Raw genomic sequence first — 14,014 nt, 5'->3', positions numbered from 1 at the left:
ACATTTATTCCTATATCTTTTTAAAAGTCTCTAATTTTTTTCTTTTTTTCTTTTTAAAAATTAATAATTCATTAGGGAAATCCAGGTACTGGAGTGGAAGGACAAAAAGGGGAGCCGGTAAGCAAAGAAGTTGCATCTGGGAATAATTACCTGAAAAGTGTAATCATAAGAAGAGAGAGAAGGTTAATAGGCTTAATTTCTCAAGTCTATTAAGTTGCTTATTAATGAGAAATAGTAATTTTCAATTATCTCTTTTGTTTCATACAGAAGTTGAGTTTGGGGAATTTCTAGATCACATAGGAAAGTATTTTCATTTCATTTAAGAAATTCAAGCAGTATGTGGTAGTATTCTGGGAAGAAATAACTGAGTTGCTTAGTTTGGGCATTATCCTAGGGCTTACCTGCTGGATGAACTGGCCCTGGTCTAATCTTCAATAAATCAACCTGCATTGAGCAGGGAGCTGGATTTGATGGCTTTATAGGGCCCTTTCAACTCCACTATTCTATGATTCTATGATCCATGAAATGATAGTCACTTAGTTTAGTCATGGTAGCCAGGGCCAGAGGTCTCAGTGGGTGGGGGAAGTTCAAAAGAAACCAATTAAGTTGAACTATGTCCAGAGTGCTTTTTAATCATCTTCTAATCCACTTTTTTTACCACTTGCCAGTTGCTCCATGTCCATCTCTTGGCCTGCCTTCCTACACACATAATCTCTTTATGTTGGCATGTTTTTATCTAGAGCTGTGCACACAAATATCCTGTTTATGAGCAAAGAAATTGTAGGATCATTTCAATGAATACTCCAGAGGAAAGACAGAAGTTTCCCAACAGTTTCTTGGGCATAGGGCTTACCATTAGTTGTGGTGATAACACAGCTGCTTTCTTTTTTCCTAAGGTGTTTTGTTTTTCCCACTGCAAATGGGAACAGTAGCAACTAAGAACATAAGAAGAGCCTGCTGGATCAGGCCAGTGGCCCATCTAGTCCAGCATCCTGTTCTCACAGTGGCCAACCAGGTGCCTGGGGGAAGCCCACAAGCAGGACCTGAGTGCAAGAACACTCTCCCCTCCTGAGGCTTCTGGCAACTGATTTTCAGAAGCATACTGCCTCTGACTAGGGTGGCAACCTGCCCACCATTATGCATCCTCCACAATTTCCTGAACCTAGTAGTGTTCTGGGGCATTGCAAGTAGTGGAGAAATGGTGGTTGCTGTAGGAAAAGACACAGTGCATTCAGAGAAAATCTGCAAAGTGGCATTCTTTATCTTGGGTGTGTGGTGGGGTGAGAAAACGTAAATTTCAAAAATATCATATGAAAAATAACTTCTGAGAAAGCTTTACTTTTATTACTCTGATGCTTTCCCACCGATCTTTCAGTCTACCACCAACTCAACAGTCCTATGCTCAGTTCTCTTTATCACTCTGCTCTCCCTACCCTCAGTCCATCTATGCTGTTTGTTTTAGTACTCTGCTTATTCCCCACATCCATCTCTCAGTCTGACCCCCAACTCTGTCTCCTTATGCAGGCTTGCTTTAATTACTCCAGTGTGCTCCCTCCCATTCATCTCTCCATCCACTTTCCATTTGCCCACCCATCTGCTGTCCCCTGCTTCAGTAAATCCCTGGCTCAGTCTTTTGCTGTTGGGCATTTTCTGTTAGAGCAGACACCAGAAGGCAGTGAGGTACACACATACTTCTGGAGGCCCAGCCAAGGAACATGGCAGCTAGAGCGTCTTTACAAAGAATGCTTCACTACTCAACTGTTCCACTCTCTCACTTATTCTATGAAGTCACACATACACCTGACTGCCTATTGGTCTGTCTGTCTGTCTGTCTCTCTCTCTCTCTCGCACGCACGCACGCACTCACACACACACACACACACACTTTGTGGCAATGGCTGGATCACTGTGGGAAGGAACAGAATTGCAAAGGGGAATATGGGAGATGCTGCAGACACATAGTGTAAGGCTGTGGGCCACATGCAGCCTACAGGTCACCCAGCTTATTTTGAGGATTATCAAAACAGGGAGCACTTTAGATTCATTTTCTGCTTTGAACATGAAAAAAATAAAAAACTAGTTAAGTGATTGTATTATTCACCCTGTGAAATATGCATAAATTGGCATCATCCACTGTATGCTTTCATGTGTGAAGAAGCATGGATAAGAAGAACCTTATGCTCTCATGTGTGAAGAAGCACGGTGGCATAGGAATGAGTTTACAAAGATCAGTGCTAGGCTTTTCAACTGGAGACTGGTAGCTCCAATGTAAGTGGGGCAGTTAATTCACTCTGGGTTTTACTCCAAACTTTCAAGGAGCTGCCCAAGGTGCAAACCACTGCACCTTAGGCAGCTCCTTGAAAGTTCAGACTAAAACCCAGAGCGAATTCATTGCCCCTCTGACATCAGAGTCACCTGTCTCCACTGCTTTTCAAGTGTAGAATTAGTCCTCTGTAGCTAACTCTGTGATGTAATTCACTGTTTATTCTTTCCATGGCTTTTTAGGGTGATGTAGGACCTCCTGGATCTCCAGGGCAGCCGTTTCTGGTTGGACCTTCTGATTCTCAGCTATTAAAGGGACAAAAGGTATGCAAATTATACAGTGTATTTGTAATTATAGCATTTGCTATATGACAATTTCCTTTTATGAGAGTACTCAGTAAAATTTACTTTCATTTTTTAAATGCTTGGGATCACAGTTTAGGCCCTTAATCCTAATCCTGTATTTGTTACAGAATACACTTATATTACCGTAGAAGAGGTGTGGAGAACCTTTGGTCCTCCAGATGTTGCTGAACTATAACACATACTATAACATATAACTCCTTCACCAAGGCAGTTGCTAGCATAATACAAATTTGCAAGGGGAAAATGGTATGAATCATAGAGCAGAAAGAAGCAATATATTAGTGTGGATACCTGTGGTCCTCCAGATGTTGCTGGACTAAAATTTCCATAATTCCTGACCTCTGGCCATGCTGACTGGGGCTGATTGGAGTTGGAGTCAAGCATCATTTGGAGGGCCAGAAGTTCTCTACCCTTGAGCTACAGTAAGCAAGGCATTTTAAATTAAATGTTTTAACTTTTAGGGTGTAAAAGGAATGCCTGGATCTGTTGGTGCCAAAGGAATGCCTGGCCACAAAGTAAGTGACATATTCTTTATTCATGAATTGATTCCCTATTGTGAATTTTAGCTCTTTCATCTCATGACAATAAAAATGGTGGGAAATTTTATTTTCCTTCTAGTTATCAATGCATTTAGGAACATAGGCAGCTGCTTTACACTGAGTCAGACCGTTAGTCCATCTAGCTTAGTATTGTCTATACTGACTGGCAGCGGCTCTCCGGGTTTTCAGGGAGGAGTCTCTACCAGCCCTACTTGAAAATGGCAGAGATTGAACATAGGACATTTTGCTTGCAAGGCACGTGCTCTGCTACTGAGCTGCGGCCATTCCCATTTCCTCTTTATATGTTTATATGTACTTTCCTAACTAGCAAATTCATGTTATGGAGAGAAGAAAGGTATCTGAGTTGAAACCGCAGTAGGATGGATGCCAAGGTCCAAGACGATGTACAGTGCATCTAGTGTACAGTGCATTGCCACCCTGGGCTCCTACTGGAAGGAAGGAATATAAATCTAATAAATAAATAAATAAACCACCAGCCCCATATATCCTGTCTGGATGTAGGTAGAATACCAGTGGACAAATTAACAGAATATAAAAATCAAGAACTGGAATTTATTTAACAAGAGGTTGGGGAGAGAAGAAGCAAGATAGCTATACAGTTTAAGGTAAGTCTCTAAACCAGTGGTTCTCAAACTTTTTTGGTTCACGGCGCACTGTAGAACTTATAAAAAGTTCTGGTGCACTTCGTGTACAAAATTAAAAATATATTAATATATTTTAAACTATGAATAAAAATAAACTTAGAAAACTATTACTTACCCTATACAAATGGGTTTCTTCTCATTTTTAAAATATACTTTCATAATATTTGAGGCACACCTAGCCACCTCTTAGGGCGCACCAGTGTGCCTGGGCGCACCGTTTGAGAATCACTGCTCTAAACAAAACAAAAAAAAGGAAGGGATGAAGTCCAGTAATCGATGAGTGGTTAGAATCATAGAAACATAGGAAGCTGCCTTACAGTGAATCAGATCGTTGTTCCATCTAGCTCAGTATTGTGTACACCAAATGTGGGGAACCTTTGGCCCTCCAGATGTTGCTGAACTACAACTCTTATCAGCCCCATGCTTGCATGGCCAATGGCAAGGGATGATGGGAGGTGTATTTCAGCAACATCTGGAGGGCCAAAGGTTCCCCACACCCGGTATACAAAATGACTGACTGCAGCTCTCCATGGTTTCAGTCTGGGGGCAGTCCCAACCCTACCTGGGGATGCCAGGGATTGAACCTGGAACCTTCTGCATGCAAAACAGATATTCTTCCACTGCACTGGGTCCTTCTCCCAAATCTGTCTCTGGTTGCACAATCCTGAGCTGGAATGCAGGGCCAAGCTAGACATGAATTCCATAAATGGCATCTTATCTAGTTTTTCTTTCAGTCTCTGTCATTGCCAGGCTGTAGAGCTAATGTTGTTTGAACTCTCTTCAGTTACTCTTTCCTCTCTGATTTTCCACACTCACTCTCTTTAGGCAACCCCTATGGCAGCTCACAAGAATCCAAAAGGGGACCTTATGCATGAATAGCTGTTCATCTCTGGTGGTTTCTCTTCAGATATCCATACTCCATGCACAGATGCTGGAGGCAGGGCTAGCTCAGGTGTGCAACTTCAGGGGCATGACAAATAGGACAGCCCTACTTTTCCATCTACACATGAGAGCCTCTAACACAGCACAAGTAAACTGTGAAATGGACTCTGTTTTGTTCAAGTAGTTTAACTGTGTTTTCCCCCCTCATAATAACAGGGTTCACTTGGAAACGGAGAGAAGGGTGAAAAGGGGATTCCTGGCTTTCCTGGAATACGGGTAAGGAAGTTTCAGAATAAGTCAATTCAGTTTCCAACTACACATTGTTTACAGCAGGCATAGCCATATATGATACTCTCAAAATGTTGCTGGACTCCAACTCCCATCAGCCGTAGCCAGCATAACCAATGGTCAGGGATGATGGGAATTGAAGTCCATCTGGCTACCTCTGGCGTACTGAATGCTAGAAAGGCAATGTAACTGTACAAGAACTTTCATATTATCAATACAATATTTGTTGTTGTTGTTATCTACATTACATCAGTTCCAATAAAATCCTTCTGAAGTTTTATTGAGATTTTAAAAAATTATTATCACAAACCTTCCTTAGGAATTCCAACTAGTCCATGCACATCTAATGGGACTTTTTTCCATTGAACAAGATGGCTGTGATGTTTTAATAAAACAGCAACATAGTATTTGGTATTTGGTGTGTGTGTTTGCGTGAGTTGTGCAAGAAACATAAATTAAAACTTCCTATGCATATGGAATTGGATTGTGGCTGATGACTGCATTTTGACAACCTAAAGCCACAGATCTTGGAATAATTAAAACTGAGTATATAAAAGAGGTTCTGGATCTCCTAGTCATTTTGTTTATATTGTCTCATTAACCATAGCATTTCATTTATGGGTTGGCAGTGCTACTTTCTGATCTTTGTCTCAAGTATTTTTGTCAAATGGCTGCACAGAAAGCATAATATATAGTGTTTCAGTATATAGCTCAGGAATTGGGCAGGGGGAACTTTTGGAGTACTGTCTTTGGCTTTGAATGATTGAGTTCGGCATGTGAATACTTAATTTTGTTGTAATTAACTGGAAAGGCTCTAAGTAAAGTCTTTCACTGGGTGCTGATTGTTCCATTTTTCTGTCATCAGACATTGTGGGCATAATGTATAATACGGATGCTATTTTAAGTAAAAATCTTGCTTAATTTAGTTTTTCAAATTATTTCTTATTTTTCATTGCCCCCCCCCGAAATTAATAATTAAAGAATATTGCACCAAACATTAATTTTTAACACAGATCTGTGGAAGAGACATCACTGAAATTAAATTACATACACTTAGCACAGGAGGAGTTTTCTCCAGTGTGCACCAGGACACCCCCAAGTGGGTATTGTGTTCCTTGCTAGTGCTTGAGGCAGGAAAGAGTTAACACTCCAAACAGACCGTTAATGCGGCCCCTCCCACGGAGTGCTAGTTCCTGCCTTGCTTGAGCAGTACTGATTTTCGCCTTGCTCTTCAGTCTGGCCGAGTTATATCTTTATCTTTTTCTCTATTTATGTTATTTATTAACAGTTAATGTTCACTTAACTCTTCTCTCAGTGTTGTATATAGGTGTTAGTCCTCAGATTAATTAGTACAATGTTTCTCCTCAGTAATGAATTTCTCTGTAATTTTTCCAATTAATGCATTCCGTTAATGATATTTCCCTCACTTAATCAATTTCCGGGTAGATTTTTCTCAGTAATGAATTTCTGCATTCCGTAAATGATATTTCCCTCCGTTAATGAATTCGGGGGTGATTTTCCCTCATTTAATGATTTTAACAGGAGCTTTCTTCCCATTATAAATTGGTCTTTCCTGCTGAAAGCGAAATGCCTAAGGAGTGAAAAACTGTCTCTTCAAGGCTTTCTAAACGAACGGTAGCAGCGCTTGGTGCGGTAGCACCTACAGCTCGCTCGCATGAACCAACAGTTAAAAAGACGAGCTGTTGCAGAGCTCTCAAAGACGGCCGCCATTTTACTCAAAACAGCCTCACAGGCACCGCGCGGCCCAATCACTCTTGCAGTAGCACAGAGAATGGCCGTTAATCAACATGCACCTGTTTCCCCTGTAAGCGATGAGGTATCAGAGCAATCAGGGTGGAAAAATTTAAAAGCACTTAAAGGTACTGCATACCCTGTAGCTGGTGCAGTAGCACTGCAATCAGGACGTAAAAGTATGGAAGCAGTTAAAGGTGCAGAAAAGCCTGTCAGCACTGCGGTAGCAGCGCAATCAGGACGCAAGCATATGACTAAAACAAAACATACAGTTAACCATACAGCAGAGCAATCAGGAAGAGTTGCTGCTGAGGGAGCCACAGAATGTAAGGAAAATGCTTGCTTACAAAGCAGAAGGGCGCTGTATCTAGGACAGCAATCACAGCAGTTGAGTACAGTAAATGCTGAATTGCCCTCACAGCAGGAGGAGATTCCAGATCTTTCAGTCCTTTTTTGCTCAGATTCTGAGGGAAATGATGAGGAATTTACAGGTTTTAATATTCATCACCCTGAGGTTCCACAGAGCACTGGGGCTATAGAGCCTGTAAGTGATATTGCAGCTAATGGGCACAGTCATCAACAGCAGCACAGAGTTTTGTGTGAGAGGAATAATCATAACCAGCATCAATTCAACTCCACACAGATGGCCTCTCTTGCCACCTCGTGTTCAGATCAGGAACTTCAACAGGTGAAGTCTTTTCATTTAGGAGCTGCAGAATTAAATTATATTAGAAACGCTCTCATGGGTGATATATCAGCTGAACTAGCTGCTTTTCTCCAATCTTTTCAAGTGGTTCCTATACAGTCACAACAGCGCAGTCATGCAGCAGGACAAAGTCATAGGCAACACAATATGCAACAGTGCAGTGCTCAGATGAATCAGGCAGGTTTCCCTGAGGTTGAGCAACATGAGCTCCACACTGAACTTGCACATGGATCATGAGATCCACACGATGTGCCCAGGGGTAGAGCACAGGGGTTATTACCTGGCAGACCAGACAGATCAAAGTCTGCTAGGCAACAGTTTATGCACGATGATTCAGTAGTTGATTTCAAGGACGAATCAGATGAATGGAGTGATACTTCACAACTGGAAGAGCACCACTCCAATAGGCTGTTTCATAGCACTTACTATATGCCTCTGCTATGCAAGGCTATGGCGGCTTTAGATTTGAATGAGTTGTTACAGAACAGGCACCTTCTACATCCAGAGGAGCATCTGTCCTTCTGGAAACAAAGTCTACCGATAAAGTCATTAAGGTACCATCACTGCTCAGACAAATAGTGAAATCTGAATGGGACTCACCAGTTCAGTCTACCAAGTCAATGATGTATGCTAAGAAACTATACTTATTGGAGCCAGAGTTTATGGAGCAGCTCAAAACTCCAGACATTGATTCTGCAATTTCTGCCTTAGTTTCTAGAAACTTCCTTTTAAGAGAAGGGGATGCTCAATTGAAAGATCTTACAGAACGAAAGTTAGATATGGCACTTGAAAAGGTCCATGAAGCATCAGCCTTGTCGGTATCTGCATCTATAGCAGCATCTGTGTTTTCAAGGACTGCATTATTGTGGTTAGATGAAGTTTTGAAAAATCCAGATCAAGACCAAGACAGACTTAGGAAAACAATTTTGAAGGTATCAAGGACAGAGGCTTTCATTGCAGATGCAACAATGGATGCTACTCAATTCACAGCTAGGGCCATGGCTGCTGAAGTTGTAGCTAGGCGTATTTTGTGGCTTCGTCATTGGGAGACGGACGTTTCTTCTCGCATGGTGTTGGCGACAGGACCATATGCAGGCAAGAAATTATTTGGTGAACATGTGCTCAGTGAAGTATTAGTTGAAACAAGAGACAGAAGAAGGCAATGCCAGTAACAAGTAAAAGATGAGATGACAGGCGACCTTTTCGCCGCTTTCAGCCATACCAGTCCTTTCGTCCAAGTTTGGAAGAAGGGGGCGAGATTTCCGTTTTAACAGACAAGCTTGGAGTCATCCAAGATTCCAGTTGCGCAACCAACAACAATCAGCAGCGCAAAATACATTCTCAGCTACCCGCAGAGGTGGAAGGCAACAAAGACAATTCTGACTTATTGCAGATACCAGTGGGAGGACGCCTGCTGAAATTTGCACACATTTGGCAGATGACAACATCAGACCGTTGGATAAAGAATGCTCTACAATATGGGTATCAGATAGAGTTTCAGGCTACGCCTCCAAACAGATTTCTCCCGTCACCTGTTTCGATCTAAAATTTCTAAATAGATTTGTGAGGTACAGGAAATTTCGCATGGAAACATTGGTGTCCATAAAGGAAGCTATTCAGCCTCGAGACTTCCTAGCTTCCCTAGATCTAACCAAAGCATATTCACATGTGCCAATCCATCCGCAGCACCGCAAGTTCCTCCGCTTCGTTTACAACAATCAACACTATCAGTACAGGGCAATACCCTTTGGCTTGGCGTCAGCCGAGGGTCTTCACAAAAATCATGGTGACCCTTACCGCCAGAGCCAAGAAGATGCCAGCATGGTTAACAAGCAAAGTCAAGGAAGCTCTTAGAGGCAAAAAGTCTTCCTTCAAAAAATGGAAGTCTTGTCCAAATGAAGAAAATAAAAAAGAACACAAACTCTGGCAAAAGAAATGCAAGAAGACAATAAGGGATGCTAAAAAAGAATTTGAGGAGCACATTGCTAAGAACATAAAAACCAACAACAAAAAATTCTATAAATACATTCAAAGCAGGAGACCATCTAGGGAGACAATTGGACCCTTGGATGATAAGGGAGTCAAAGGTGTACTAAAGAACGATAAGGAGATTGCAGAGAAGCTAAATGAATTCTTTGCATCTGTCTTCACAGTGGAAGATATAGGGCAGATCCCTGAACCTGAACTTAGATTTGCAGGAAGGGATTCTGAGGAACTGAGACAAATAGTGGTAACGAGAGAGGAAGTTCTAAGCTTAATGGACAATATAAAAACTGACAAATCACCGGGCCCGGATGGCATCCACCCGAGAGTTCTCAAAGAACTCAAAGGTGAAATTGCTGATCTGCTAACTAAAATATGTAACTTGTCCCTTGGGTCCTCCTCCATGCCTGAGGACTGGAAAGTGGCAAATGTAACGCCAATCTTCAAAAAGGGATCCAGAGGGGATCCCGGAAATTACAGGCCAGTTAGCTTAACTTCTGTCTCTGGAAAACGGGTAGAAAGTATTATTCAAGCTAGATTAACTAAGCACATAGAAGAGCAAGCCTTGCTGAAGCAGAGCCAGCATGGCTTCTGCAAGGGAAAGTCCTGTCTCAGTAACCTATTAGAATTCTTTGAGAGTGTCAACAAGCATATAGATAGAGGTGATCCAGTGGACATAGTGTACTTAGACTTTCAAAAAGCGTTTGACAAGGTACCTCTCCAAAGGCTTCTGAGGAAGCTTAGCAGTCATGGAATAAGAGGAGAGGTCCTCTTGTGGATAAGAAATTGGTTAAGAAGCAGAAAGCAGAGAGTATTAATAAACGGACAGTTCTCCCAATGGAGGGCTGTAGAAAGTGGAGTCCCTCAAGGATCGGTAGTGGGATCTGTACTTTTCAACTTGTTCATTAATGACCTAGAATTAGGAGTGTGCAGTGAAGTGGCCAAGTTTGCTGATGACACTAAATTGTTCAGGGTTGTTAAAACAAAAAGGGATTGCGAAGAGCTCCAAAAAGACCTCTCCAAACTGAGTGAATGGGCAGAAAAATGGCAAATGCAATTCAATATAAACAAGTGTAAAATTATGCATATTGGAGCAAAAAATCTTCATTTCACATATACGCTCATGGGGTCTGAACTGGCGGTGACCGACCAGGAGAGAGACCTCGGGGTTGTAGTGGACAGCACGATGAAAATGTCGACCCAGTGTGCGGCAGCTGTGAAAAAGGCAAATTCCATGCTAGCGATAATTAGGAAAGGTATTGAAAATAAAACAGCCGATATCATAATGCCATTGTATAAATCTATGGTGCAGCCGCATTTGGAATACTGTGTACAGTTCTGGTCGCCTCATCTCAAAAAGGATATTATAGAGTTGGAAAAGGTTCAGAAGAGGGCAACCAGAATGATCAAGGGGATGGAGCGACTCCCTTACGAGGAAAGGTTGCAGCATTTGGGGCTTTTTAGTTTAGAGAAAAGGCGGGTCAGAGGAGACATGATAGAAGTGTATAAAATTATGCATGGCATTGAGAAAGTGGATAGAGAAAAGTTCTTCTCCCTCTCTCATAATACTAGAACTCGTGGACATTCAAAGAAGCTGAATGTTGGAAGATTCAGGACAGACAAAAGGAAGTACTTCTTTACTCAGCGCATAGTTAAACTATGGAATTTGCTCCCACAAGATGCAGTAATGGCCACCAGCTTGGACGGCTTTAAAAGAAGATTAGACCAATTCATGGAGGACAGGGCTATCAATGGCTACTAGCCATGATGGCTGTGCTCTGCCACCCTAGTCAGAGGCAGCATGCATCTGAAAACCAGTTGCCGGAAGCCTCAGGAGGGGAGAGTGTTCTTGCACTCGGGTCCTGCTTGCGGGCTTCCCCCAGGCACCTGGTTGGCCACTGTGAGAACAGGATGCTGGACTAGATGGGCCACTGGCCTGATCCAGCAGGCTCTTCTTATGTTCTTATGTTCTTATGTTCTTGTCATGCATCTCCGTCAACATGGGTTGAATCTTTACCCATATTTAGACAACATTCTGATTCGTTCGCACACAGCACATTCAGCTTATCAGGACATTCACACCATACTAGCAGTTCTCCACGATCACGGATTCTTAGTCAACATACCCAAGAGTCATTTGTTCCCTCAACGACGTTTACAGCATTTGGGAGCAATGATAGATATGGAACGGGAGACAATTTCTCTTTCGGAAGACAGAGGTCAAAAGATAAAGTTGGCTGTTCAACCATTGCAGCGAAGACTGCAGAGGACTTAATGGTCTTAGCAAAGGTTTTAGGGATGCTGGTTTCCACTATCCAAGTTACACCATGGGCCAGATTTCATGTTCGTCCTCTACAATGGACACTGTTACCATACCAGTGGCAGATAGCACATTCCATGCATCTCCAGGTTCCTCTGACGTTATGACTGAGAACCGCTCTTCATTGGTGGACAAAGGATTGCAGTCTATGTGGAGGACTTTCCTTAAAGGACCCACCACGGGAGACTGTCACATCAGATGCAAGTCTCCAGGGGTGGGGAGCTCACTGCAGAGGTCAAATCCTGCAGGGATCTTGGTCTCCTCAGGAATCAAACCAAAGCATCAACTTACTAGAACTTCGGGCAGCACGGTTGGCACTGCAACATTTTGTGCCTTTATTCCATCTCAAACATGTGCTGCTGAGAACAGACAACAACTGTGTGAAAGCATTCATAAATCGTCAAGGAGGGACAAAGTCACTGGTTCTTCATCAGGAGGCATCTCTACTAATTTCCTGGGCAGAGCACATGTTACAATCATTGAAAGCGGAATATATAAAGGAAGTAGACAATGTACAAGCGGACTGGTTAAGCAGACAGGAGGAGTTGCCGGGAGAGTGGCAGCTGCACAAAGATGTGTGCAAACAGATATGCAGAAGGTTCAGAAGGATGGATGTGGACCTTTTTGCTTCAGATGCCAATCATCAACTGAAGAGGTATTACACTCGCTATCCATCTCTCAGAGCAGAGGGTGTAGATGCCCTAAACTCTCCTTGGCCGAAGGCGACACTGTATTTTTTCTCTCCTTTTCCGTTGCTATCTCGGGTAATGAAAAAGGTAAGGATGGAGAGGGCCAATGTTGTTCTACTAGCACCAGATTGGCCAAGGAGGCCATGGTTCTCAGAGCTAGTCTACCTATCTGTCGAGCCCCCATGGCATCTGCCTCTTCGACCAGATTTGCTGCTACAAGGACCGCTTCGCCACCCCGATCTCCAATGGTTGAGCTTAACCACATGGAAATTGAGCGGGGCAAACTGCTGGGGGCTGGATTACCAACGGAAGTGGTAACCACAATATTGGCATCTAGAAGACAGTCCACAATAAGAAGCTACCAGTATACCTGGGCGGCCTTTTTGAAGTGGTGTAGTAGGAATCATGTTACACCTAGGAAGTCGGGAATTACAGAGGTGTTATCCTTTTTAAATGATGGTTTGAAGAATGAGACCCAATACTTTGAGAAGACAAGCACCTGCGTTGTCGACAGTGCTGTCTAAGTCTTCTTATGCATCACTGGGAGCTCATCCCTATATGAAACAATTTCTAAGAGGGGCTTCACTATTGTCGCCACCTGTTCATCATCATTTTCCAACTTGGAATCTTCACAAGGTCTTGGCAGCTCTTCAAAAACCACCATTTGAACCATTGAAAACGTCTACGTTACAAATACTTTCCTTCAAAGTATTATTTCTCATAGCAATAACATCAGCTAGACGAGTATCTGAACTCGGAGCTCTCTCGGTGGCAAAACATCTATGTATCTTCCATACTGACAGAGTCATTTTGAGAACAGATTCTACTTTCGTTCCAAAAGTTAATTCAGCTTTTCACTGTCAGCAGGAATTAGTATTGCCAACATTTTGTCCTTCGACAAAGCATCCTCTAGAGCATGCTTGGCATTCATTAGATGTGAGGAGAGCACTTAAAGTATATATAAATAGGACTAGGCCAATAAGGCAAACTGATTCTTTGTTTGTTTCTTACCACCCGACTACTCTCGGTAAAAGGGTGTCCTCCTCTACTTTGGCGAGATAGATTAAGGGCTGCATTGCCTTAGCATACAGTTCTCTAAACATACCATTACCTTCAGGCATCATTGCTCATTCCACTAGAGCAGCAGCTGCCACTGCAGCTTTTCAACAAATGCATCTCTTCAAGAAATATGTAGGGCGGCCACTTGGGCAAACTCTAGTACTTTTACTAAACATTATAAAATAGATATTTATGCTTCAGCTGAAGCAACCTTTGGGAGCCAAGTTATTCAGCAGGTCCTGCGTGATAATTGAACATTTATGTACCCACCCAATCAATACGTCAGCTCTGGAACATCCCACTTGGGGGTGTCCTGGTGCCCACTGGAGAAGGAACCATTTTACTCACCAGAAAGGTGTTTCTCAGTGGGCGCCAGGACACTGCCAAGGACCACCCTGGGATACACACGACAGGAAACATAATAAAACGGGTGGACACTGAAGAGTCAATTATCACTCCTCTCCCGTGTATCATTCAGTGGAGTTGGCAGTCGCTCTGAGTAG

At 42.7% G+C, this 14,014-nt stretch overlaps 1 protein-coding gene across 4 annotated transcripts in view; it reads left to right on the top strand.

Annotated features, from left to right (window-relative positions):
• Window positions 1-14,014, top strand: part of COL4A4 (collagen type IV alpha 4 chain) — a 192,770-nt gene that overhangs the window by 65,064 nt on the left and 113,692 nt on the right. For all 4 annotated transcript variants that reach the window (XM_061636823.1, XM_061636821.1, XM_061636822.1 and 1 more), the window contains 4 exons: window positions 76-117; window positions 2,506-2,586; window positions 3,090-3,143; window positions 4,931-4,990. In XM_061636823.1, coding sequence (XP_061492807.1) covers window positions 76-117; window positions 2,506-2,586; window positions 3,090-3,143; window positions 4,931-4,990 — 237 coding nt within the window. The remainder of the gene's footprint in view (window positions 1-75; window positions 118-2,505; window positions 2,587-3,089; window positions 3,144-4,930; window positions 4,991-14,014) is intronic.

The sequence above is a fragment of the Rhineura floridana genome, chromosome 7 (genome assembly GCF_030035675.1).
Source record: "Rhineura floridana isolate rRhiFlo1 chromosome 7, rRhiFlo1.hap2, whole genome shotgun sequence".
Classification (NCBI taxonomy): Eukaryota; Metazoa; Chordata; class Lepidosauria; order Squamata; family Rhineuridae; genus Rhineura; species Rhineura floridana.
The sequence above is the reverse complement of the archived record's forward strand: the minus strand, read 5'-3'. Positions and strand labels throughout refer to the sequence as shown.